Source organism: Procambarus clarkii, chromosome 12, assembly GCF_040958095.1.
Source record: "Procambarus clarkii isolate CNS0578487 chromosome 12, FALCON_Pclarkii_2.0, whole genome shotgun sequence".
Classification (NCBI taxonomy): domain Eukaryota; kingdom Metazoa; phylum Arthropoda; class Malacostraca; order Decapoda; family Cambaridae; genus Procambarus; species Procambarus clarkii.
In genome coordinates, this window is record NC_091161.1 from 19802886 (window position 1) to 19829081 (window position 26196).

General features: G+C 47.1%; 1 protein-coding gene across 1 annotated transcript; it reads right to left on the bottom strand.

Annotated features, from left to right (window-relative positions):
* Positions 1 to 11954: 11954 nt before the first annotated feature.
* Positions 11955 to 13127, bottom strand: LOC138363969 (uncharacterized). Its single transcript, XM_069323422.1, has one exon. The coding sequence runs from the start codon at positions 13125 to 13127 to the stop codon at positions 11955 to 11957; it is 1173 nt and encodes a 390-aa protein (XP_069179523.1).
* Positions 13128 to 26196: the final 13069 nt, after the last annotated feature.

Below are 26196 nucleotides of genomic sequence, written 5' to 3' on the forward strand. Positions count from 1 at the left end.
CTCCCTACACCTATCTTCATTACATTACATTTGGTTGGGTTAAACTCTAACAACCATTTGTTCGACCATTCCTTCAGCTTGTCTAGGTCTTCTTGAAGCCTCAAACAGTCCTCTTCTGTTTTAATCCTTCTCATAATTTTAGCATCGTCCGCAAACATTGAGAGATATGAATCGATACCCTCCGGGAGATCATTTACATATATCAGAAACAAGATAGGACCGAGTACAGAGCCCTGTGGGACTCCACTAGTGACTTCACGCCAATCGAAGGTCTCACCCCTCACCGTAACTCTCTGCTTCCTATTGCTTAGATACTCCCTTATCCACTGGAGCACCTTACCAGCTACACCTGCCTGTCTCTCCAGCTTATGTACCAGCCTCTTATGCGGTACTGTGTCAAAGGCTTTCCGACAATCCAAGAAAATGCAGTCCGCCCAGCCCTCTCTTTCTTGCTTAATCTGTGTCACCTGATCGTAGAATTCTATCAAGCCTGTAAGGCAAGATTTACCCTCCCTGAATCCATGTTGGCGATTTGTCACGAAGTCCCTTCTCTCCAGATGTGTTACCAGGTTTTTTCTCACGATCTTCTCTATCACCTTGCATGGTATACAAGTCAAGGACACTGGCCTGTAGTTCAGTGCCTCTTGTCTGTCGCCCTTTTTGTATATTGGGACCACATTCGCCGTCTTCCATATTTCTGGTAGGTCTCCCGTCTCTAGTGACTTACTATACACTATGGAGAGTGGCAGGCAAAGTGCCTCTGCACACTCTTTCAGTACCCATGGTGAGATCCCATCTGGACCAACAGCCTTTCTAACATCCAGATCCAGCAGGTGTCTCTTGACCTCCTCTCTCGTAATTTCGAACTCCTCCAAGGCCGCCTGGTTTACCTCCCTTTCTCCTAGCACAGTGACCTCACCCTGTTCTATTGTGAAGACCTCCTGGAACCTCTTGTTGAGTTCCTCACACACCTCTCTGTCATTCTCTGTATACCTGTCCTCGCCTGTTCTAAGTTTCAATACCTGTTCTTTCACTGTTGTTTTCCTTCTGATGTGACTGTGGAGTAGCTTTGGTTCGGTCTTGGCTTTGTTTGCTATATCATTTTCAAAATTTTTCTCTGCTTCTCTTCTCACCCTGACGTACTCATTCCTGGTTCTCTGGTATCTCTCTCTGCTTTCTGGTGTTCTGTTATTCCGGAAGTTCCTCCACGCCTTTTTGTTCAGTTTCTTCGCTTCCATACATGCCCTATTATACCATGGATTCTTCTGTTGCTTCTCGGATTTTTCCCTTTGGGCCGGGATGAACCTGTTTACTGCCTCCTGACACTTTTGGGTAACATAGTGCATCATACCCTGTACAGACTTGTCTCTGAGGTCTGTGTCCCAAGGTATTTCACTTAGGAAACTTCTCATCTGTTCATAATTCCCCTTTCGGTATGCCAGCCTTTTGATTCCTAGTTCTTTTTGGGGGGAGATAAGTCCTAGCTCTACCAGGTACTCAAAGTTCAATACACTGTGGTCACTCATTCCCAAGGGCGCTTCCATCTTAACTTCCCTTATATCCCATTCATTTAGGGTAAATATCAAATCAAGCATTGCTGGTTCATCTTCTCCTCTCATTCTTGTTGGTTCTTTGGTGTGCTGGCTTAGAAAGTTTCTTGTTGCCACGTCCAGCAGCTTAGCTCTCCATGTTTCTGGTCCTCCATGCGGGTCTCTGTTCTTCCAATCTATCTTCCCATGGTTGAAGTCTCCCATAATTAGTAGTCCAGATCCATTCCTGCTAGCAACAGAAGCTGCTCTTTCTATTATGTTAATGGTGGCCATGTTGTTTCTATCATATTCCTGTCTAGGTCTTCTGTCATTTGGTGGTGGATTATATATGACTGCGACTATAATTTTTTTCCCTCCATTTGTTACAGTACCTGCTATGTAGTCACTGAAACCTTCGCAGCCCTGAATATCCATCTCCTCAAAATCCCAGCCTTGTCTTACCAGCAGAGCTACACCACCCCCACCTCTTCCTTCCCTCTCTTTCCTCATAACATAATAGTCCTGTGGGAACACTGCATTTGTTATCGCTTTCGTGATCTTTGTTTCTGTGAGGGCTATTATGTCTGGGTTTTCCTCTAGTACCAGTTCTCCAAGCTCATTTGCTTTATTTGTAATTCCATCTATGTTTGTGTACATCGCTTTGAGGCTCACTTTCTTCTGTCCCTTCTCAAATCGCCTCCTTGGTGAGTGTTCTGCTGGTGGGGGAGGCTGTTCCATGGGTGTGAGGACCTGTGAGGTGGATAACAGGGTCTCAGAGGATACTGGGATGAGGGGCGGGGGATCCAGTGAAGGGGGAGGGACAGGGAGGGTATGGGGTGAAAGGGGAGGGAGGACGGGAAGGAAAGGGGGGGAGGGAGGACTCGGGAGGAGGGGAGGGGTAGAAGGGTGGGGATTGGGTGTGGGGGGAGGGAGATTTTGCTGAACATTGTGGTAGTAACACTAGGAATGTATACTGTGATAGTAACACAAGGGGTTGTATTGTTATGCTGTGGTAGTAACAATAGGGAGGTATACTGGTATACTGTGCCATAACACTAGGGGGGTGTATTTTTATACTATGGTAGTAACATTTGGAGGTGTATTGTTATACTGTGGTAGTAACACTAAGGGGTGTATTATTATACTTTGGTAATAACACTAGGGACGTATACTGGTATACTGTGCCAGAAACACTAGGTGGTGTATTGTTATACTGTGGTAGTATCACTTGGAGTGTATTGATCTGCAGTTATTGTAACATTAGGGAAGCATTAATATACTGTGGTAGTAACACTTGGGGTGTATTAATATACTGTGCTAGTAACACTAGGGTGGGTGTATACTGATACTTTGGTAACACTAGGGACGTATACTGGTATACTGTGCCAGAAACACTAGGTGTTGTATTGTTATATTGTCGTAGTGTCATTAGGGGTATATTGATATACTGTGGTAGTAACGCTAGGTGTGTATTAATATAATGTGCTAGTAACACTAGGGGGTTGTATACTGATTCTATGGTAGTAACACTAGGGGGTGTATTGTTATACTGTGGTAGTAATACTAGAGGGTGTATACTGTGGTAGTAACACTAGGGGTATATTATTATACTGTGCTAGTAACACTTGGGGGTGTATAGTGTTTTCACCTAGTAGTGTTTGCGGGGAGTGAGCTTTGCTCTTTCGGCCCTCCTCTCAACTGTCTAATAACTACTTTTTTTCCCCACACTACACGCACACACACACACATACACGCACACACACCAGTAAGCAGGCCGTTACAGCTGACTAACTCCAAGGTACCTATTTACTGCTAGGTAACAGGGGCATTCAGGGTGAAAGAAACTTTGCCCATTTGTTGACCAGACCACACACTAGAAGTTGAAGGGACGACGACGTTTCGGTCCGTCCTGGACCATTCTCAAGTCGATTAGTCGACTTGAGAATGGTCCAGGACGTACCGAAACGTCCTCGTCCCTTCAACTTCTAGTGTGTGGTCTGGTCAACATACTTCAGCCACGTTATTGTGACTCATCGCCTGCTTTGCCCATTTGTTTCTGCCTGTTGCGGGAATCGAACCCGCGCCACAGAATTACGAGTCTTGCGCGCTATCCACCATGATATCAGGTACTATGGTAGTAACACTAGGGGTGTATTATTATACTGTGCTAGTAACACTGCGGGGGGAATACTGTGGTAGTAACACTAGAGTTGTATTGTTATACTGTGCTAGTAACATTTGGGAGTGTATACTGTTGTATTAACACTTGGGGTGTATTGTTATACTGTGGTAGTAACACCAGGGGGGTATACTGGTATACTCTGGTAGGAAAACAAAGGGTTGCATACTGTGGTAGTAACACTAGGGGGTAAATACTGTGGTAGTAACACTAGGTGGTAAATACTGTGGTAGTAACATTAGGGGATGTATACTGTGGGAGTAACACTAGAGGGTGTATACTGAGGTAGTAACACTAGGGGGTGCATACTGTGGTAGAAACACTAGGGGGTGTATACTGTACTAGTAACACTAGGGGGTGTATACTGTAGTAGTAACACTAGGGGGTGTATACTGAAGTAGTAACACTAGGGGGGAGTTACTGGATGAGGCCTCGCAAGAGGACAGGAACACAGGCGTGACTGAGAACCATCGAAGCCTCTCATAATCATCACAAACAATTTCGAACATGGTAGAAACTTCTGTATATCAGACGACTGATAATGAACTGTGGTGTCGAATGTCGCCAGCAGCAGCACCGCTTTATCTCTCGTCTGTACTAAGGAACTTAACATGCTTGTGAATTTACTCACAATAAACAACAATACGCAAAAGAGCCTGATTGATTTTGATTGTTGCCGCCGGAGGCTGCTTGTTTATTGTGCACCCCATACTCATCCTGTGAGCGGTAGCGCAAAAAGCATTACAGAGGGCACAAAAGCTTTTTATCAGACCTCAACGGAGATTATTACATAAATAATTTCATCTATCCTATAAACCTTATAATTACAATGTCAGCAAGTTACAGAGAATGTTCCATTTCAAGAGCAATATATATGTGTAGTAAGTCAATTTACATTAAAGGGATTATCGCTAATACATAATTGTTTGAGCAATGGAGATACCACAGAGTCTTAGGGGAGCTGCTGTTTATTATTAGTCTTCACAATACACTACTTGTTTCTTAATCTCATATGTCGTTCATCTACTGGAAGCAAAATATTGATACAATGCAAGGATTTCAGGTATTTTATCCTTAGTGATAAGATAGGTTGCCATATCATTCAACGTGAGCTTAGATTTATCTCTAAATGGCTCAATTTTACTACAATCCAAGATATAGTGTTCGAGTGTGTCTCTCTGTCTTTGTCCACACACTTTACACTTTAATTCATCTAGATCCAAATACAAGCCGAACTGCCAGAGATACTTGTAGCCAAGTCTTATTCGAGCTATGACAACATCTGTTAGTCTGTTTATTGTGTTACTTGCCCCATACACATGTTTTACTTCACACATGTCATTGTGATGAACAGTGGACCTGCCAGTTCCAGTTTACGCTGTTCTACGTTCATCAAATTCATCCAGGAGTTCTCGTCTAATGACGCTTTTAAGGGACCTATTTGGTAACTCAAGATTCCTTTCAATTCTGTCTTTATTTATTGCAGCCTTTGCAAGGGCGTCAACTTTGTCATGTTCCTGAAGGCCAGTGTGAGAAGGAATCTACAACATTTTTTATATTTACCACCTTGTTAAGTTTGCCAATATATCTATGTCTGGTTTCGGAGACAAGCACGGTATTACTTGATTGTAAACTGTTTATTGCTAGTAGTAAAGAAAGGGAGTCGGGAATAATTAAGCTGTGTACTTCAGTGTTGTCAATAATTTAGAGTGATACCAGTATTGCTACCATCTCAGTTTGCATTGTAGATGCCCAGTTACTAATTCTTATATTCCTTTGAATTGTGCTGCCATCGGGCTAATGAGCAATAACAATTCCTGCCCTCCCAATAGCTGTATTGAGTGATCCGTCAGTGTTTATGGTCTGTGCGATGTTATTTTCAGCTTGCATATTGTGAATGTGTTCTATGGTGCTTAATTTAGGAACAAACTGAGCCTGAGGGTTGGTTGTGATTAGTTTCTTGGTTGCGTTTGTTGACATGTCCTGGGAAGCTTCATGCCAAGTCTCCCTCGATCTATATCCAGGTTATGTTTAATTTTTGCACCTGCATCTCTGTACACACTATCACTGGGAGCATATTTACTCTGAACTCTCATCAAAATTCCCATATTTGAGCATGAATCAGAAGGCAACATTTCATCTTTGCTCAGAAGGTTAGCTCACTCTGGCGTCAACATGCTCGACACTGCCACGTATCTCGCTTTCCGTCCTCCATGTCCACAGAGTTTCCTCTCTGTACATTCGTGCACTCAGTATCACCGAGACGGTGGATAAGTGTAAGTGTTAAGTATTAAGCATGGTGAAGAAGAATGTTGGTTTCAGCATGATTAATACAATGCATTTTAACACTGCTGGGTTCCTTAGTTATATCACAGTGTCAATCTGATTTGATTTGCAATATTGCAGTGTCTTATGTTCTCGCGGTCTGTTGGGCATTTATCGAGCTCCGTAAATATTTAAAAGTTCATACAAACACAAGGGAACATAAATATACCCACGTACACACACCCTTTACGCACACACACACACACACAGCATGTTGGCCATGCTAGACTGGCCAACATAAGAACTGCCTTTAGAAACTTGTGTAAGGAATCTTTCAGAACCCTGTATACCACTAATGTAAGACCAATCCTGGAGTATGCAGCTCCAGCCTGGAGTCCATACCTAGTTAAACGCAAGACAAAGCTAAAGAAGATTCAGCAGTATGCCACCAAGCTCGTCCCGGAACCGAGAGGAATGAGCTACGAGGAAAGGCTAAAGGAGCTGAACCTCACATCCCTGGAAAACAGAAGAGTAAGGGGAGACATGATAACCAACTACAAAATTCTCAGGGGAATTGACAGGGTGGACAAAGACAAACTCTTCAGCATGGGTGGGACACGAACAAGGGACCACAGGTGGAAACTTAGTATCCAGATGAGCCACAGAGACGTTAGAAAGAATTTTTTCAGTGTCAGAGTAGTTAATAAATGGAATGCACTAGGAAGTGATGTGATGGAGGCTGACTCCATACACAGTTTCAAATGTAGATATGATAGAGCCCAGTATAGGCTCAGGAATCTGTACACCAGTTGATTGACAGTTGAGAGGCGGGGCCAAAGCTCAACCCCCGCAAGCACAATTAGATGAGTACACACACACACACACACACACACACACACACACACACACACACACACACACATTATGAGAAGGATTAAGACAGAGGAGGACAGCTTGAGGCTTCAAGAAGACCTTGACAAGCTGCAGGAATGGTCGAACAAATGGTTGTTAGAGTTTAACCCAAGCAAATGTAATGCAATGAAGATAGGTGTAGGGAGCAGGAGACCAGATACAAGGTATCATTTGGGAGATGAAATCCTGCAATTGTCAGAGAGAGCAAGATCTGGGGGTTGACATCACACCAGACCTGTCCCCTGAAGCTCATATCAGGAGGATAACATCAGCGGCATATGCCAGGTTGGCTAACATAAGAACGGCCATTAGAAACTTGTGTAAGGAATCTTTCAGAACATTATATATCACATATGTCAGACCAATCTTTGAGTATGCGGCTTCAGCATGGAGTCCATATCTAGTCAAGCATATGACTAAACTGGAAAAGGTTCAAAGGTTTGCCACCAGACTAGTACCAGAACTGAGGGGTATGAGCTACGAGGAGAGACTACGAGAAATAAACCTCACGTCACTTGGAGACAGAAGAGTGTGACGAGAAGTGTAGGTGTTAAGGCAGTCGTCTCTATGGCTGGTGGAAATGCCAATCACATTAGAAAAAAAAGAGAAAAAAAAATGTTGACTGTTTGGCGGTTGTCTTTCTGTGGTAAAGTTAGAGGGAAAAACACGCAAAACAAATTTTATAAATAATGAACTTTAATTTACTTTAAACAAACAGAAACCAAATAAAGATAATCCCTTGGCTATGTACAGTGCTGATAAAAAATACAAAGACGAAAACACAATATAAAATAAAATAATGGTTACGTTACTCTGCAATTAGCAAGACAAAAAATTAGTAAATGGTGCTGAGAATATTGGCTGGATGAAACCTCCACTTAGTATACAGGTCGTAAGCTTAGATAGAAGCGTCAGCTCTAGAGCACAAAGAATATTCTGAGGCTAACTGCTCGTGTAAGACTATAGGGAGAGCGTTGGCTTGTAGTTTTTTTTTTTTTTATTTTTATAAAAGAAATATACAAAGTATAGCACAATATATACATGACATGAACCTAAGAACAGAATATAACAACAAAAACATAATCATAAACAGGCATAGAAGAGAACATTACATAATAAGACCCCAGAAACTCCAGGGACACAAGTCCGAATACACATAAACATAGAAACAGACACACAACAAACGGACGCATACGGACATGGAAAGACACAAGAAACATATAAAGAATAAACCAGACACACATATAAATACACAATGCACACAAGTACAGAAATAACACAAAACATAAGCACATCGCACACAAATCACATAAGTAACATAAAACAAACCATGGCCAAGGCCCAGGCACTACTATATGACAACCCCAAGAAAGAATCCGGGGCGAAGAAGGAAACACAGAGATACATGTACCCTAAACAATCACACTTCCAGGAAGAACAACAATCAAACCAACAAAATGAGTAACAAAACAGCCGCATGCAACTCACGCAAGGTACAAGCAACGGCCCACGCAGGAGCCAACATAGAAGCAAACCCACACTCACACTCAACCCCACACACCAAACCGAACACATAACCACAGGAGCAACCACACACACACCCAGCACAACTCCCCCGAGGAGGCCCACCGGAGGGCCGGGGATCTAGGATGAAAACAGAAGACCACTCACCCAAAAGCAACCCCACGCACATACCCACCCGTGAACCAGCCACGGAACTCGCTCGGAAACGCACGCTGCACCCACCACCACGTGAACCGCAAACGACCCCTCAAAACCCCCAAAAGCCTAGCAACCCCATAACCCTCCCTCCGACCCACCCACACACAATACACAAAGTCAGCAACAAGAAGACAAAGCGTATTTCGAACACGGCGCGACCTCCGCGGAAAGGACAAAAACAAAAATCTCAAAAGGTCACCCCGACACCCAGGTCCACAAACTCCAACTAACACGTCCCGAAACCAATCAAGCAAACCCCGCAACCGCCCGCAAAAATAAAAGACATGCAACTGCGTCTCAGGGAGCCCACAGTGCACACACGCATCAGAGGCACGCAAACCCAGCATGCACAACCGTGCATTAGTCGCCAACGACAAATGCAAGAGCCGAAACAACAATTCCCGCTGTTGCGGAGCCAGAAACCGAGCCCCCAGCGCCGCCCACACATCCCCCCAATCCCAACACGGGAACAAACCCTCCACCCGCGGTCGAACACGACGAAACAAAACCCGATACACTGCCTTGACCGACAAGGACAGGAACCCCGGACAACGGCATACCTCCCGAAGAATTGCCACCGCCCAAGAGTAAACCGGGGGGGTACAGACCGCCGCCTCCCGACAAACACCAAAATCCACCAAATAGCTAAACCTAACAGAGCAATAATAAACACTCAAACCATTGAGCCCCCCACCCAACTCAAACCCCTGACACAACGAGACCCAAAAGAGTGCCCGAGCCCTCGTGAACACATCAGGAATGCCCACTCCACCCTCCCGCACAGCCAACACCAACGTCGACCGGCGAATTGGGTGGTAACGACCACACCACACATAACGATAAACCTGGCGCTCCAACCCGAAAGCCAGCTAACGATCCAGGGGGAAAACCCGAGCCACGAACCAGACCTGGGACAAAACTTTGCAATTCACAAGCAACGCCCGCTGATAAAGCGTCAACGGGCGCACAGCCAGCAACCCAATCGCAACACCGACACTCCGGGAAACCATATCCCAATTGCAAGCCAAGGACCTCTCATAGGAAGCGAACCAGGTAAGCCCCAAAACCCGCATAGAAGTGACAACCGGAAACCATAACCCCACCCACACAAGGCGAGAGGACCACCCACCAAGACCCATAAGACCGGACTTCGCACGATTCACCTGCGCCCCAGTGGCCAACTCGAACCTCTCAACCACAACCTGGACCGCCCCAACCGACCCCTCCGAGGCCAGGAACAGGACGGTATCATCTGCATAACCGCAGATAGGCAACCGAAGACCCGACGGCAAACGGGGGGGGGGGGGGGGACGATCAACGGGCATCCCTTGATCGCCCGAAAAAACGGCTCCTGAAAGACGATATACAGGAGCATCGAAAGCGGACAACCCTGCCGCACCGAGCGACGCACAGGGAAAGAATCACTCAAAAACCCATTTACACAGACCCGACTACAACATTGAGCGTACAACATACGCACCCAACGAACAAACAAGGGCGGAAATCCCAGCCTCCCCAACACACGAAACACAAAATCGAGCGACACACGGTCGAAAGCCTTCGACCAATCCAGACAAAGCATCGCTGCCGACAAGCGAGCGTCGGACACGTACAAGAGCACATCTCGAAACAATGCATTGCAATGCAACAAGGAACGACCTGGAACACCACAAAACTGCTCCACAGAGACAACAGACGCAACAACACTGCGACACCGACCAGCCAAGACCTTAGACAGGATCTTGTATTCAACATTCAACAAAGTAATGGGCCGCCAGTTTGAGAATAACCGTAGATCGCCCGACTTCGGGAGAAGCCGCACAATCCCAACGCACTGAGACATAGGCAGAACACACTCCCGAAGACAAGACTGGACCACCTCCAGCAGAACATCCCCCAACACATCCCAAAAGGCGACATAGAACTCAATAGGAAGACCATCCGAACCCGGCACCTTCCCGGAACGAAACGACCGCACCACCACAAGCAGCTCCGCCAAGGAGACCTCTTTCACCAGACCAGCACACTCCGCAACCGACAACCCAGGAAGGCACCGACCCAAGAAATCCTCCGCAAGTGCGGCGTCCCCAGCCACCTCTGCATACAGCGCAGCCAACTCCTGCCGAACATAGTGCAACACCCCACCAGTGTCCGAAACAACCGTCCCATCTGGCCGTTGCAAGGCCGTAAAAAGAACAGAGTCCCGCGCGGCCCGTACCTTACTTAAAAGAAATGGAGAAATCCGTTCCCCGTCGACCCTCTCACTTACACGAGCCCTCACACGCACACCCTCCGCCCACTCACTCCGCAACCCGCATATACGCGCCTTGCAGTCCACAATCTTATCAAAACAATCAATACCAGCATCGTACCGTACATACAACCTCGACAGCTGCGCCTGCAACAACCGCAGCAACCCAAAGCGCCCAGCAGCCTCGCGCTTAGCAACCACGCGAAAAAACAAACGACACTGCTCTTTACACCACTCCCACCACTCCAAGACAGAGAGAAACTCACAACGCCGGGCTCGAATCCCGACCCACCAACACCGAAACTGACGACAAACACGCGGAGAACGCAACAACCCACAGTTTAGCTGCCACCACCCCGCACCGACCCGCACCTGACTGGGTACCCCAACCCGGACCACCACCAAACTGTGGTCGGAGAATGCAACCGGGACAGTGCGAAAATCATACACCGTACATTCCCCACCATTGACATACACCCTATCGATGCGCGAACGCACCCCACGTGCAGCAAAAGTAAACGACAACCCTCCACCAAAGAGCACGGCAGCGTCCCGGAAACCACATGAACGCACCACCTCCAGCAGCGCACCCGAGACATTCTGCGGACGGGCGCTACAACAATCCCGCGCACTCGTCACACAATTGAAGTCCCCTCCAAAAATCATGCCCCGCGTATCATGGCGCAAGAAAGGAAGAAGCCCCACCCGAAAAAACTCCTCCCTCTCCCGACGACGCGCTGCACCCGAGGGGGCGTACACCGTCAAAAACGGAATCACGACCCCCAAAAACTCCACCCGCACAAACAACACCCGCCCATCCTCGTCCAACTCCGTGTGAAGCACGGAGAAGGAGGCCTTACGAGAGAATAACATAAGGGTCCCCCCGAAAGGCGTCCTCGGCGAGTTGAGCACCACATGATAATGCACACTTAGACACTGCAACACAGACACATCATGCACATTATGTTCCTGTATGAGAGCCACATCCACACGTTGCTCCTGCAAAACATCCAACAAGCCCAACTGGACCCCAAGAGCATTCAAACCCCGAACATTCAAGAACGCACAAACTACAGAGGGCGCCATCGGAACAACCTCAGGACACCCCCAACCCGTCGCGACACACAGGCCGCACTTCAGCCTGGACCTCAGGGCGATCACACTGAACACCGCCAGTCGCCGTACCCAGCCCCACGGACGAGCCCTCTGCCGGATCCGCAGAGCCCCCACCAACCGGAACAAGGGCCGAAGACCCCCGACAGGTACTCTTAGACAACACGACCACCAGGTCCCGGTCACCGCGATGAGCCACCCAACCAGAGGTGCCACCATCAGGAGGCGCAGCTGCCGTCACTGGAGGCACCACAGAAGAAACCTCCTCGATGTCCTCGCCCGCAACCTCCATCGCAACACCGCCCTCCGCCCACAACCGACGAGGTGATGTACCCTGAGCCGAACGACGGCGCTTCACATGAGGCTGCTGATCGTCGGTACAACGACCCCCAGCAAGGGGTGCTCCAGCAGAACCCGATGCGGGCGAGCCCAAAGCCGAAGCAGCACGGGCACACACAGCAGCAACCTCCACAGCATGGGGCCACAGCTTACCACCACGCCCGGAGACCGGAGCAGAAGGAGCAGGTCCAGAAAGCGGGAGAGCACACTCCAGCTCACAGGGGGCATCCACCACGGACGCCGAGGCAATCGCAGCTGACGAACCACTGGATAAGGCGACCTTCGTAGACGACGAGGGAGTCGACGCAGAGTCAGAGGGCAGGGAGGAGGACACACACCCCACCACCCCAGCATCCTCGGGCAGCAGACAATCTTCAGCAGGGGAAGCAGGCACTACACCAACAGCAGCAGCCGAGGACCGCACAGAAACCTCCGGCCGTGGAAGCACCTCCGCCACCACCGAACGAGGAACCCCCGTGGTAGGAGCTCCCGTTCCCACAGAGCACACTGGGGAAGCAGACGTACTATGTCCCGACCAAGCAGGGACCGAGGGAGCACTTGCTGAACCCGCCGCAGGAACCACCCCAGGCACCTCGCCAGGGCGAGAAAGCGATGAGGAAGCCCCACGCGTCTCCAAAGGGGGGAAGTCACCCTCCAAGAAAACGGAGGGGGCCTCAGCCCGAGGAGCATCACAGCTCGCTGCCACATGGCCCTCAGCACCACACCGGAAACAAGTGCGAGTCTGTCCCTGATAGAATATTCTGAGCGAGAGCCCACGATACAGAAGATGAGACGGTACCGGTGACGTTAGCTTCATACCTAGCGTACGAATGCCCGTACGCAGCCCGCTCAGCCGACCTGTACGCAGATGGTTGAAACGATGAAACTGCACCTCTCCATATTTTCCAAACACAACCCGCAGCTCATCCTCAGAGAACGTCACCGGTACACCATGCACACTCACGTACTGCACGGCCCCCCAGGGATCCGAGACGGCCACAGACACAGCCGTGTCGGTGACTGGAACCGAGTGGCCGGCCCAACGCGCCACAAACTCCTTGTACAGCGAGCTCCTGCAGAAGGTCATCGCCACTCGCGTAGGGGAAAGCTTTTCCAGCCCTATCAAATCCTGGACATCCGCTTGAAGCACATCGACGACAGCGACTTCCACAATCGCCCAGTCCACATCCCCTGAGAAGTCAAGGCACGCCGTGTCCACCCGCCGTACGCGGGACACACCACCAACCACCATACCACCAGCCGGGCCCTCCGGCCAGCGGGCGCACCACACCACAATCCACACCCGCCTCCACTCAGCACCAGGCGACAACTGGCAGGTCAAACGAGCACGTCCTGGCCCTCTGGTGGCCAGTGAGCGAATCACCTGTACCAGAACTGAGGGGTATGAGCTACGAGGAGAGACTACAAGAAATAAACCTCACGTCACTTGGAGACAGAAGAGTGTGACGAGAAATGTAGGTGTTAAGGCAGTCGTCTCTATGGCTGGTGGAAATGCCAATCACATTAGAAAAAAAAAAGAGAAAAAAAAATGTTGACTGCTTGGCAGTTGTCTTTCTGTGGTAAAGTTAGAGGGAAAAACACACAAAACAAATTTTATAAATAATGAACTTTAATTTACTTTAAACAAACAGAAACCAAATAAAGATAATCCCTTGGCTATGTACAGTGCTGATAAAAAATACAAAGACGAAACACAATATAAAATAAAATAATGGTTACGTTACTCTACAATTAGCAAGACAAAAAATTAGTAAATGGTGCTGAGAATATTGGCTGGCTGAAACCTCCACTTAGTATACAGGTCGTAAGCTTAGATAGAAGCGTCAGCTCTAGAGCACAAAGAATATTCTGAGGCCAACTGCTCGTGTAAGACTATAGGGAGAGCGTTGGCTTGTAGTGGTAGTTTGGTGATAGACGAGGGTGGTGCGGCGACAGTAAGGAGGGGGGGGGTGAAGTGAGTGTACCTCCCTGTAGAGACGTCTGTAATTACACTTCTATGATATTCGTGAATGTGGTATCTTGATGTTGCAGACGTAACGAAGTAACGAGATGTAGGAAAGAGCAGGCTAAATCTCTCATGAAAGAGATTACTGTCACAAGAGTTAGAGGGGACATGATCACCACATCCAAGATTCTCAGAGGAATTGATAGGGTAGATAAAGACAGACTTTTTAACACAAGGGGCACACGCACTAGGGGACACAGGTGAAAATTGAGTGCCCAAATGAGCCATAGAGATGCAAGAAAGAATTTTTTCAGTGTCAGAGTAGTAGACAAATGTAATGCATTAGGAAGTGATGTGGTGGAGGCTGACTCTATACACAGCTTCAAGTGTAGATATGATAGAGCCCAATAGGCTCAGGAACCTGTAGACCTGTTGATTGACAGGTGAGAGGCGGGACCAAAGAGTCAGAGCTCAACCCCCCACAAGCACAATTAGGTACATTAGGTAAATTAGGCAATTAGGTAAGTACATTAATTATAGATAGTTAACAAATGGAAAGCACTAAGCAGTGACGTGATGTAGGCAGACTCCATGCAGATCCAAATGTAGGCATACTGGCCAACATCCTTGTATCCTTCAGAAACTTGGACACAGGGGCTTTTCGGGCCCTGTTTGGTGAAACCCACCCTTGAATATGCTTCCCGAGCATTGAACCCTTACCTGATAAATTCAAAACTAGAAAAGGTTCAGAGATATGCCATGGAAACTCGTTCCGTAGCTGACAGGATTAAGCTATATAGAGAGACTGAAACTGGGCGTCCACAATGCAAGCCGAGTTGGTAGCGATACTGGTAGCACTCGAAATTATTGACAACACTGAAGTAGACAGCTTAATTATATCTGACTCCTATCCTCACTACGAGCAATAAACAGTTTGCAATCAAGTAATAATGTGCTTGTCTTGGAAGCTAGACGTAGATATATAAGAATACTTAGCAAGAGGGTAAATATAAAAATATTGTGGATTCTTTCTCACATTGGCCTGCAGAACATGACAAAGTTGACGCACTTGCTAAGGCTTTAGTAAATAAAGACAGTATTGAACGGAATCTTGAGTTTTCAAATAGGTCCCTTAAAAGTGTCATAGACGAGAAATCCTGGATGAATTTGAAGAAAGTAGAACTGTGCAAACTGGAACTAGCAGGTCCATTGTTCATCACAATGAAATGTATGAAGCAAGACATGTGTATGGGGCACGTAACAAAGTCAGTAGACTAACAGATGTTGTCACAGCTCGTATAAGACTTGGCTACAAGTATCTCTGGCAGTTCGGCTTGTATAGGGATCTAGATCAAGGTCTGTCCTTCTGTTCTGATTGCTCAATCGGGAACCGTCCGTAGTGTCTGTACCTATCGAGCTGTCAGTGCTGTCTGTTACACTTTCTAGTTTACTGTCATCTACATCCTGGCCTACTGAGTCAGAGTTTACAACTTCCTGAGTTTCAGCCTCAGTTTCATCCCTGACTATATCCTCCGCCCCTTGTATATTAGAATTTTTGTTCCTTTCCCACTCCTTCTGGATGGCTGGTAGGCTTCCAATGAATGATGTTTTCCGATCATGCGTCATGTTATCTAGAAGGTTTTTTAGGATATTCCAAGCTGGCAGGTCATTTTTACACACCCAGAGCAATTGGCCAGCTCTCAGTGCCGTAGTGTTACTCACTCCTGTACAAGCCGAATGGAATCTAGTCTTACAGATATAACATTCAATTCCCGTTACCTTCGTCTTTAAGAAGTTGTTACAGTGGCCACAAATTTGTTTATTTACTCCCATATTGCCTTGTTTTGTTGTATATATCTATATATTTATAATATTATATGTATATTGTATATTTGTAACAATATATATGTATATATATTTATATGTTTAATATTTATAATATTATATGTATACCGTATATTTGTAATATTATGTATGTTATTTTGTTCAAACTTTATGGCAGGTACTTAGCGTAGGGTAGCAAAGCTGGTCCCCGGTCGGTACAGGTGACCTCTTGTGGCCCAGGTTGATGTCACCAGTTTCCAGTTACCCGATTTATAACCACTGATGCCGCCTCTTGCCACTATTTTATATTTCTAGTATTCTATATTCTATCCAGGCCGTACCTGGGTAGTGATCACCTGCCCATCGTCATCTCCTTCGGGGGCACTGTTCGGCCTACTTTGACCTCCCGTAGATCCAAATGGATCTTCTCGGAAGAGGGGTGGCATGGCTATGAGGCGGATGACTGGTTGACCCTTCCCCCAGTTACTGCAGATCTCCATGGGTCAGCAGATGCTCTCTCCGAGTCCCTCTTCAGTGTAGGCTCTCGGCATTTCAGGAGGACTAGTGGCCAGACAACCAATCCTTCCCGCCGTGGGGCACCGTGGTGGACTCCTGAATGTCGGCAGGCAGTACTGGACCGGTGACGTGCGTGGAATTCGTGGCGGCGCCACCCTACTCCACTGCAGCGGCAGACCTTCCGCAGGGTGGATGCCAGGTGTAGACGAACAGTCCTCCTTGCCAAACGCAAGGCCTAGGCTGATTACTGTGCCTCTCTCCGATTCGACTCCTCCTCTGCGGGAGCCTGGGCCTTTGTTCGTAAGATGACAGGTAGGTACTCCCGGCCTACCATCCCACTCAGAGACCCCAGTGGTAATGGGGACCTGGGGGAAGTACAAATAGCCGAACTCTTGGCTGACCACTTTGAAGATGTTTACCGTTCTCCGCTCCTCTCTGTGAGTTCCATAGGTTGGGGCTCCCGACAGGGTATAGGACTAGCTCAGGACCTGGATCGCCCATTTACATCTGTTGAGCTGAAGGACGCTCTGTCACTATCTAGGTCGGGCACTATGCCAGGGATAGACAACGTCCCATATGAATTTGTTCGGAGGGCACCAAGAACCTTCAGTCCCACCTCCTTTACTTCTACAACGCCTGTTGGTCCTCTGGTGTCTTCCCTGCCCCGTGGAAACACGCCATTCTTCTACCATTGTCTAAGTCAGGGAAGGATCCGTCTGTCCCGAGTTCATATCGGCCCATAAGTTTGCTTCCATGTCTCGGGAAACTGATGGAACATCTTGTTCACACCCGGCTACAATGGGTGGTGGAAACCTCAGGTCTTCTACCTGAGGGTATCAGTGGATTTCGGCCGGGAAGAAGCACGATGGACTGCCTCCTCTCCTTGGAACATCGAATAATGGACACTTATCGCCGGAGAAGAGTGCTCCTTCCAGCATTCTTCGACATCAAGAGTGCATTTGACTCTGCTTCTCATTCTGCTGTCCTTCAGAGTCTGGCTCGACTAGGTCTCTCGGGTCCGGCGTTAAGGTGGTTCCAAAACTATCTACAGGGCCGCTCATTCAAAGTGGCGGTTGGTGGAGTCGTCTCTACGTCCCGCCCTGTCTCGCGTGATGTCCCTCAGGGAGCGATTCTGAGCCCACTACTATTCTCTATTCTTCTGTCTGATCTCCCTGTATTCCGGGGGGTTCAGGTTTTAGCCTATGCCGATGATGTAACCCTCGTGGCGGATGGTGCCACTCTCCTAGAGGCACAAGGCTTCCTGCAAAATGCCGTGACTGTGTTCTCAGCAATTGTGCTGGGGAAGGGGCTCTCCATTAACCCTGTGAAAAGTTGCATCACGAACTTCACCTGGACCCGCTTACCAGACCAGCCAGTGGTGACCCTCGGGGGCTGTCGTCTCCCGATCGCTACCGAACACAGGTGGCTGGGGGTCGTTCTAGATAGCCCTCGGCTGACGTGGAGGCATCATGTCGACTACCTTCGGGCCTCATGCCTTCGTCGCGTGAACATCATGAAACGGGTCTCTGGTGCGGCATGGGGGGCTTCAAGGGAGTCGCTCCTAGCTCTCTACAAGGCCTTCATTCATAGCAAGATAATGTATGCGAGTGAAGTCTATGGCTCAGCAGCAGCATCTGTTTTGGCAAGGCTGGATCCCATTCAAAATGGTGCCCTTCGCTCAACGTTAGGAGCTATGCCCTCCTCGCCAGTTCTTTCTCTCCATGCCGAGTCGGGGCTATGGCCCCTGAGCTTTCAACGTCTTCTCGCCCACTGCCGCCAACTTCAACGGATAGTGCGTCTCCCTGCTACCCATCCACTTACTCGCCTCCAGCTCGAGGCTAACTGGTGGAATGTGCCGGCTGGACACTCCAGACGCCGTCAGTTGCCTTTCGTCGTTCGGGCCTTGGATGCATATTCACAGTTTTCCCTTCCTCCTCCCTGTACTCACCCCTGGCCCGATCATCTCACCGGTGCCTCCGTGGGCAGAAGAGGTCATTCGGGTTTCTGTCGACTTTTCCAAGCCTTCTCGTCGGAAGAGAGATTTAGAGGGTTTGGTCCCTTTAATTTTTGCAGACTTACGAGCCTCCTTATACCCTGGATACTTAGAGGTTTACACGGATGGGTCCCGCAAAGATCAGCCACCATCTACATCTGTGGCAGCATACTTTGCTCCTTTTTCTTTCTGTCAGACGTTTAAACTCTCCCCTGCTCATTCGTGCCTGGCCGGGGAACTGGTTGCAATCTTACTAGCCTTACGACTCCTTCGACAAGTTTCAGGGCCCTTTGCAGTGGTTTTCTACGTGGACTCAGTTACAGCCCTACATCTGGTATCATCTCGGCATCCACGAGTCCATCGTCATACTATGTCACAGATCCGTGGAGAACTGCTGTCATACTCTGGTACTCCAGGTTGGTCCATCTATCTCCAATGGGTTCCGTCACATGTCAGTATTAAAGGCAATGAGGTGGCCGACGCAGCAGCAGGGATGGCGCATGCTCTCCATGACTCTACAAATGTGCCTCTAGACCTTTCCGAAATTCTCCCGCAACTCCGGGCGGCTTGCCTCGCGAGTTGGGAGGCAATGATGGAGCCAGCACTCAGGTCCTCCTCTTTGGCGGGTCTACGGGAGGATTCCACCCCGCGTCCATGGACTCGTCGTCATTCTCGACTCCTCGACACTGCCATCACTCGTCTCCGGATTGGGCACACTTGCCTGGCCGCACATCTCCATCGTCTACGGCTAGTAGATTTCCCATACTACCAGTGGTGTCCGACCCAGGAGGATACAGTGGAGCACCTTCTACTTCACTGCCCTCGATTTCATAGCGCTCGCGTCAGACTACAGAGTGCCGTTCGTAGGCTGAATATTCCCCGCCTCATAGTTCCCGTTCTCCTTGACGGGGCAGGTGCGAGAGACGAAGACGTCCGTCATGACATCCTTCGCCATACCTTCCGCTTCATCCGTCATGTCCGTGGCCTGAAGAGACTGTAAAATTTGTGGCCTGAGGAGATTGTAGGGTCTATGGCCTGAAGAGACTGTAGGGACCCCTTCCCTCTGCTATTTCCCAGTATCGGGCAGCCGGGGCGCATCCAATCCCACGATCGTCGTCGCCCCTAAATCAACACAACAACAACATAAACAAGAGAGCATACAGGACGCCCGCCAAGCTTGGAAGCTGCTAGTCATGTATCAGTTTAAGTATTAAAGTCAGTAACCGAGCAATGGCTTTATATCAACCCTACAACCAGGACTTCCTCAGCAACACACAACACCACACTGGCGACGAGGATGAACTGTGAACGTAGGTATTTGTTCAGCTTAAAACACAAGGAAGAAGCATGCTGCCTGGAGAAGGAAGAGAAATCGTGCTGTCTGTGTGCGCCCTACCGATGCTGTGTGCTGACCGATGCTGTGTGCTAACCAACAGCTGTGTGCTATCCAAGCTATGTGCTACCCAAGCTATGTGCTACCCAAGCTATGTGCTACGCAAGCTATGTGCTGAATGAAGCTATGTGCTGAGGAACCGATGCTGTGTACGAAACGACGCTTTGACGCTATGTACAAAACCCGATGTTTTGTATTCGAAACGACGCTTTGTGCTACACAATTCATCATGCTGTGAACTGTGCTGTGTTGACAGTGCTGAAAACTCATCAAACAACAACATTGCTGACAACTGCTGTACCAACAGCTGTGCCAACTGCTGTGCAGCTGTGAGTAGGAACAACTCCACATGTACACAAGGCAAGGTAAGAGGTCAGTTGCTGCTGTATTGTACACTGTTGTGAACTTTTGCATTAAAATGCTTGTGTGCTTTGCAAGATTAAAGTAATTACAGTGAATTCTTAACTAACATATACAGTGCAGTAAGTGTTTAGTATTCCGAGGAACATTTAGGTGATAAGTTTACATTTATACAGTAAAAAATGGCAAATATACCTCAGTTTCCTGCATTTGATCCTGACTGTGACCAGACAAACCTGCCACAGAGGTGGACCAGATGGCTTTAAAGGTTTGAGAATTTGTTGCTAGCTTCTGACATCAAAAGTGCTGAAAGAAAGCGTGCCTTTCTACTTCATTATGTAGGTGATCGAGTTTGTGACATCTTTGACACACTGAACGACACTGGTAGTGCCAAAGATTATGACATTGATAAAGCCAAATTAACTGAACATTTCAAACCAAGACAAAATACTGCAATGGAAACTATGCATTTCAGGAGAGCAAAACAACTCTCTAATGAAACCGTAGATCAATATCACACAGGTCTGCAGGGTTTAGCAGCCCATTGTGAGTTTGCTGATGTTGACAAAGAAATTAAACAGCAAATAACTGAAACATGCACATCTACACGTCTCCGTCGAAGAGCTCTAGAACTTGTTGTTGATGACAGTTCTCTTACCAAGATACTAGATATTGCTCGTCGAATGGAAGATGCTGCACGTGATGCTCGTGTCATGGAGTGCTGTGCCAACAACGGTTCTGCCACTGTTACTAACAGTGATGAGGTATGTAAGGTTCAGGGAGGACACCGTGATCAAAGAAGAAATCATAGCAAACCTAACAGCAAATTCAGCCGAGAACCACATCACAACTGGGGTCAAGAACAAGACTCAAGCAGTCACAATGACCCACATCAGAGGGTGTCAACAATAAATGTTACAATTGTGGAGGAGACTACCCACACCAAGATAATGTTTGTCCTGCTCAAGGTAAGAAGTGCCATAAGTGTGGAAAACTAGGTCATTTTGGTGCTATGTGTCGTTCCGCACTCAAGAAACCACAGTCAGTGAATAAAAGCACTGTACGAGGATCAGGTCATAGGTGTCGAGGTGGTAAACGCAATATTGCACCTCATATCCAGAATGTTAATAATGTACAAAACAACATGTCATTACAACCAGTCTCAGATGACAGTGAATGTGATTATACTTATGGAGTACAAACAATCACAGAATGGAATGTCTTCCAAACAACCCAGAGACTTTAATATACATTGCTGGTAATCTCTCAAAGTTCTCATTGACACTAGATCAAACATTGACACCATTGCTGAGTGCCACTATGAAAAATTTAAAAAACAGTTCCCAAAGCTTGAAAATTACAATGGCAAAGCCACTGCCTGTGCTTCAAAGGTAGCCTTGCCAGTGATTGGAACTTTCACTGCAGAGATTAAGTCAAAGAATGCAATGCTCATTACTACATTCCATGTTGTTAGGAATGCAAAGGAGTCTTTCTCAGTTACAAGACTTCAACCAAAAACGCTTTCTAATGCTGTAGCAGTGGAATCTGCAAACAATGTTGATGCCATTGTTGCTGAATTTTCGGATCGATTTGAATCCATAGGTTGTTATACTGATAGCAAAGTACATCTGCATATCAACCCAGATATAATTCCAGTTGCCCAACCACATCGCCGACAGCCATTCCATACTCGCAAGAAAGTCAATGTCGAACTGGATAGGCTGATGGAACTAGATATCATTGAACCAGTAACAGGCCCAACACTATGGGTAGGCCCAATTGTCACTCCACCAATGCCGAAGAATCCAGATGAGATACGCATTTGTGTGGACATGCGTGTTCCCAACAAGGCAATAATGCGTGAACGCCATCCTACACACACTGTAGATGATATGATCTACCGCTTGAATGGTGCAACTGTATTCAGCAAGTTAGATTTAAACAAGGGCTATCATCAGCTTGAACTTGATGATGAGAGTCGCTTCATCACAACGTTTACGACACATCGAGGTCTGTATAGGTACAAGCGCCTGAGTTTTGGTATTAACAGTGCTGCCGAGGTATTCCAGCACATCATCAGCCAGGTATTGCAAGATATACCTAATGCTGACAACATGTCGGATGACATCATTGTTTATGGCCGTACCCAAGCTAAACACGACAAAGCTCTTCGTGCAACATTGCAACGCTTACGAGAAGAGAATCTGACACTAAGCCGAGCAAAGTGTGAGTTCAATCAACATAAAATTGAATTCTTTGGACATGTACTTAGTGACAAAGGTCTGTCTCCAGATCCTAAGAAAGTTGCATACATCAAGAATGCTGCACCTCCTTCAACATCCACTGAAGTACATAGTTTTCTGGGAATGCAAACTACTGTTCTCGCTTCATTCCAGATTTTGCTACCATTACGAAGCCTCTACGTGAGCTCCTGAAGAAAAATGCATCATGGTACTGGAGCGATATCGAGCAAATGCAGTTGATGCTGTGAAAGATGCACTAGTAGAGAATACGACTGCTGCGTACTTTGATCCATCAATAGACACTGAGTTAACAGTGGATGCTAGTCCTGTTGGTTTAGGTGCTGTTAGCCCAACACAAACCTGGTCAACCAGATTCCAGAGTAGTAATTGCCTACGCCAGCCGTTCTCTCACAGATGTTGAGCAACGATACAGTCAGACAGAGAAGGAAGCTCTTGCTCTTGTATGGGGCTGTGAACAATTGAATGTGTATCTGCTTGGTGCAACTTTCACCACGATAGTCACTGACCACAAACCATTGGAGACCATCTTCAATAATCCAAAGTCCAAACCACCAGCTCGCATTGAGAAATGGGTTCTTCGTCTGCAACCATATAACTTTACTGTGAAGTATAAGCCGGGTGCAGGCAATACCGCTGATTACATCAGTCGACATCCTGCCAACAGTTTCACCATCACCAAGGATCAGCAAGTTGCCGAGGAATATGTACACTCTGTAACCTGTGATGCAGTCCCTAAGGCTCTCGCTCTTGATGAAATCCATACTGCAACCCTAGAGGACCCAACTCTGCAAGCAACAGTGGATGCATTGACTAAGAAAAAGTTTCCACGCATCCCACCCTCAGGAGTTGACCAAGATGCATTCAAAGCACTTGAACGCATCCAGACAGAATTAAGTGTTACGCAACAACGCGACACCGTGCTGCGAGGTACTCGTATCGTTATTCCAGCAGTTCTCCAGCAGCGTGCTCTGAAACTTGCACATCAAGGACACCAAGGTCTGTTAGGACCAAATAGCTGCTACGAGAAAAGGTGTGGTTTCCTGGTATTGATCGTCAAGCAAAGGACATACATGATGCCTGTGTTCCTTGCCAAGCTGCAGTGGATACTTCAAGACCAACACCTCTACAACCTTCACCACTACCTGCTGCACCATGGACGGAAGTATCGATGGACTTCTGCGGACCGCTACCAACTGGAGAGTACTTGATGGTAGTCATTGATGATCACTCACGTTAACCAGAAGTAGAAATCATCACTTCCACATCTGCAAAGGCAGTCATCCCGAAACTCACAAGATCTTTTCAAACTTTGGCATTCCTGAAGTTGTCAAGACGGACAATGGACCGCCATTCAATGGACAAGACTTCGTCAATTTTGCTGAGCATATTGGATTCAAACACCGCCGTGTGATGCCACTACATCCTCAAGCAAATGGAGAAGTCGAGAGATTCATGCAACCTCTCATGAAACCGGTACGCTGTGCTCATGCCGAAGGACGATCCTGGAAACAAGCTATGTATGCTTTTCTCAGGAACTACCGTGCAACACCGCATGGAACACTGGGCAAGTCGCCTGGTGAACTTTTATTTGGACGTCCTATGAGGATCACATTACCTGTCATGCCAGCCGAGGTAACGGATAAACGTCTCGCTCAGAAGGATGCACTAGCCAAGGGCAAAATTAAAATTGCTCATGATCAACGTGCAAAGGCAATTCATGAAGGTTGGAGACACTATTCGTTAAAAAAAAAAGAGGGAAAGCTAGATATGCCGTATGATACAAAACCATATAAAGTGATTAGTGTAAAAGGAACTATGGTAACAGCTAGTAATAGAATCATAGTATAACAGGTAATATGGCCTATTTTAAAGTGATTCCAACTAGTGTAGAAAATGAAAAGTGCAAAGTCGTACAAAGGCTAAAGAAAAAATGACTTATAACTCAGGTAACAATTCATCAAGGGATATTCTTGTATTTAAGGACTCTCGTCCTAAGCGTCATATTAAACGCCCTAAGCGATTTGATGATTAATTGTGTTCCTATGTAATGCTAAGTATTTACTGATTATGCTCATTAAATTTAATATTGTTTGAATAATGCAGATCTCTCATTCAATATTTGTAACTTTGTTGTACAGGTTCTTTCATTTTTGTTTAACATTGCATTTGTATTTTTAACATTGAAATCCTGTGTGGTAAAGATTAAGTTGTTTAAATTCTTTGTGTGCTTAATTAATGTTAAATGTATGCAATATCTTGATATGTTAAAAAAACTTACTTCGTGTCAATAACTTTGTTTTGTGCTACAAGCATGGTTGACATCCTGTATTCATTCATTTTAAAGAAAAGGAGGGATGTCATGTTCAAAGAAAACGGCACCATCCGTTTGTATGCGCTGCGGTTCGGACGCCAGCAAGAGATAAACAAGAGAGCATACAGGACGCCTGCCAAGCTTGGAAGCTGCTAGTCATGTATCAGTTTAAGTATTAAAGAAAGTAACCAAGCAATGGCTTTATATCAACCCTACAACCAAGACTTCCTCAGCAACACACAACACCACACTCCTCAGTGGGTCAAGGCCGGAATTGCTGGTAGCAGTTTCCCCGTGGTTGACTGAAAGGCTCCCAGGACAAGTCAGTGGCACCCAGGTGGTGGGAGCATAGACCTGCGGTGGTGGGCATTACGTGGTCCTCACTTTAGGGGACCAAATGACTCTGGTGAGCTATGTGAGTCAGAGAGACTGACTATTCATTCTCGTCAACCCCTTGCAGCCCCCTTGGCTTGCCCAACCCAACCCTTGTGACACTATGTAACACTTCAAGAAGTGAATGGATGGAGACAGACTTCGTACACTGCAGTTATATCAGAGCTCATTTGGTTCTGATATCTTTACACCAGTTAAATGATAGCTGAGAGGATGGAGCTCGTCTCCCGCCCAACACAATCAAGTCAATACACACCAACACAAGCCCATGAACACATACCTTTTCCTTTGCATGCCAGAGCCGTCATGGCTCATGCTTGACACTCAAGAAATTTGAATCGCCTGAAACTTTTTAATTTTAACACGTAGGTAACCGGGTGTAATCTTCTTCAGGATTTGGTCAAATTTAACATTTAGGTGAATGGGTGTAATTTCCTTCAGAATGTTCTAGAACGTAAATACTTTAAGTAATCCAGTAGTGAAAGCGGCGTAGGTTACTTACCTATTGTGCTTTTATGATTTTGATCCACTCAAAACATCCTGGGTTTGAGCATGATAATTAAACGCCAGGATGGTTCCGGGAGTCGCAGCTGGACGTGAATGACAGCAGAGAGAGAGAGAAGGAGACAGAGAGGAAGAGAGACGGAGAGAGAGATACTGAAAGACAGAGAACCTCAATTTAGAAATTAACTTTATGTTGATCAAATGGATCTACAGATTTATTTCCAATTAACAAGTAGTCTTGGCAATGTTGAGGACTAGTACACACGGCAGCGTTCTGAGTATGGATGTGTACCTGGCGTCCTCTAGTGGTTCCTTAAAAGTTGTCTACGTACAAGTTGTCGCTAATTTCTGCTTTATAAGGG